General features: G+C 41.7%; 1 protein-coding gene across 4 annotated transcripts in view; it reads left to right on the top strand.

Annotated features, from left to right (window-relative positions):
- Window positions 1-399: 399 nt before the first annotated feature.
- LOC119594361 (SAP domain-containing ribonucleoprotein-like) overlaps window positions 400-554 on the top strand; it is a 21139-nt gene continuing 20984 nt past the window's right edge. Inside the window, exon 1 of one of the 4 annotated variants that reach the window (XM_037943420.1) lies at window positions 400-524. In XM_037943420.1, the coding sequence (XP_037799348.1) occupies window positions 495-524 (30 nt within the window). In that variant the 5' untranslated portion in view covers window positions 400-494. The remainder of the gene's footprint in view (window positions 525-554) is intronic. The other 3 variants (XM_037943417.1, XM_037943419.1, XM_037943418.1) reach the window with 3 other exon arrangements.

The following is a 554-nucleotide window of genomic DNA, read 5'->3' as shown; positions in this document are numbered from 1 at the left end:
AAAATATCTATATCATCATCATTAGCATTAATCACCCCATTTGTATATAAAAATGCATTTAAATTATATATTGCAGCCCCAGCTAATTATAGAACTTACAGTCTGCTTTCACCAGTCCATAGCCAACACCCCCTGTTAATTCTGACGACGCAGTGTATATAGTGCAGATTTTGTGCTTGCTTGTAAAATCTAAACGTCAGTGAATAATGCAGACCTCGTCTAAATGATCACTAGGAATATTTATCCTATATATCCAATATCCCGTTTCCCGTCCTTCAACAACAATGCTTCAGCTCAAAAAACAACAACAACAAAATCCCATTGACTACCACACGAAAACAATGTCTATTAGGCAGTTCTAAATACCTTTTCCGTGTCCCTGAGATCGATAGCTGGCGTCTCCTGTGCAGAAAGTGCGTAAACACTCTCCTTTGTGAAGCTAAAATGTATGCCGCTGAGTGGTTCATCCTCCCACCAAGGCCGCCGCAATAAGAATGAACTTGTCCTGCCTGCATCATAGCCCGGTAACCGAGGGGGATGACCTTGAGCTCGGG

The sequence above is a fragment of the Penaeus monodon genome, chromosome 33 (genome assembly GCF_015228065.2).
Source record: "Penaeus monodon isolate SGIC_2016 chromosome 33, NSTDA_Pmon_1, whole genome shotgun sequence".
In the NCBI taxonomy this organism is placed as follows: Eukaryota; Metazoa; Arthropoda; class Malacostraca; order Decapoda; family Penaeidae; genus Penaeus; species Penaeus monodon.
The sequence above is the reverse complement of the archived record's forward strand: the minus strand, read 5'-3'. Positions and strand labels throughout refer to the sequence as shown.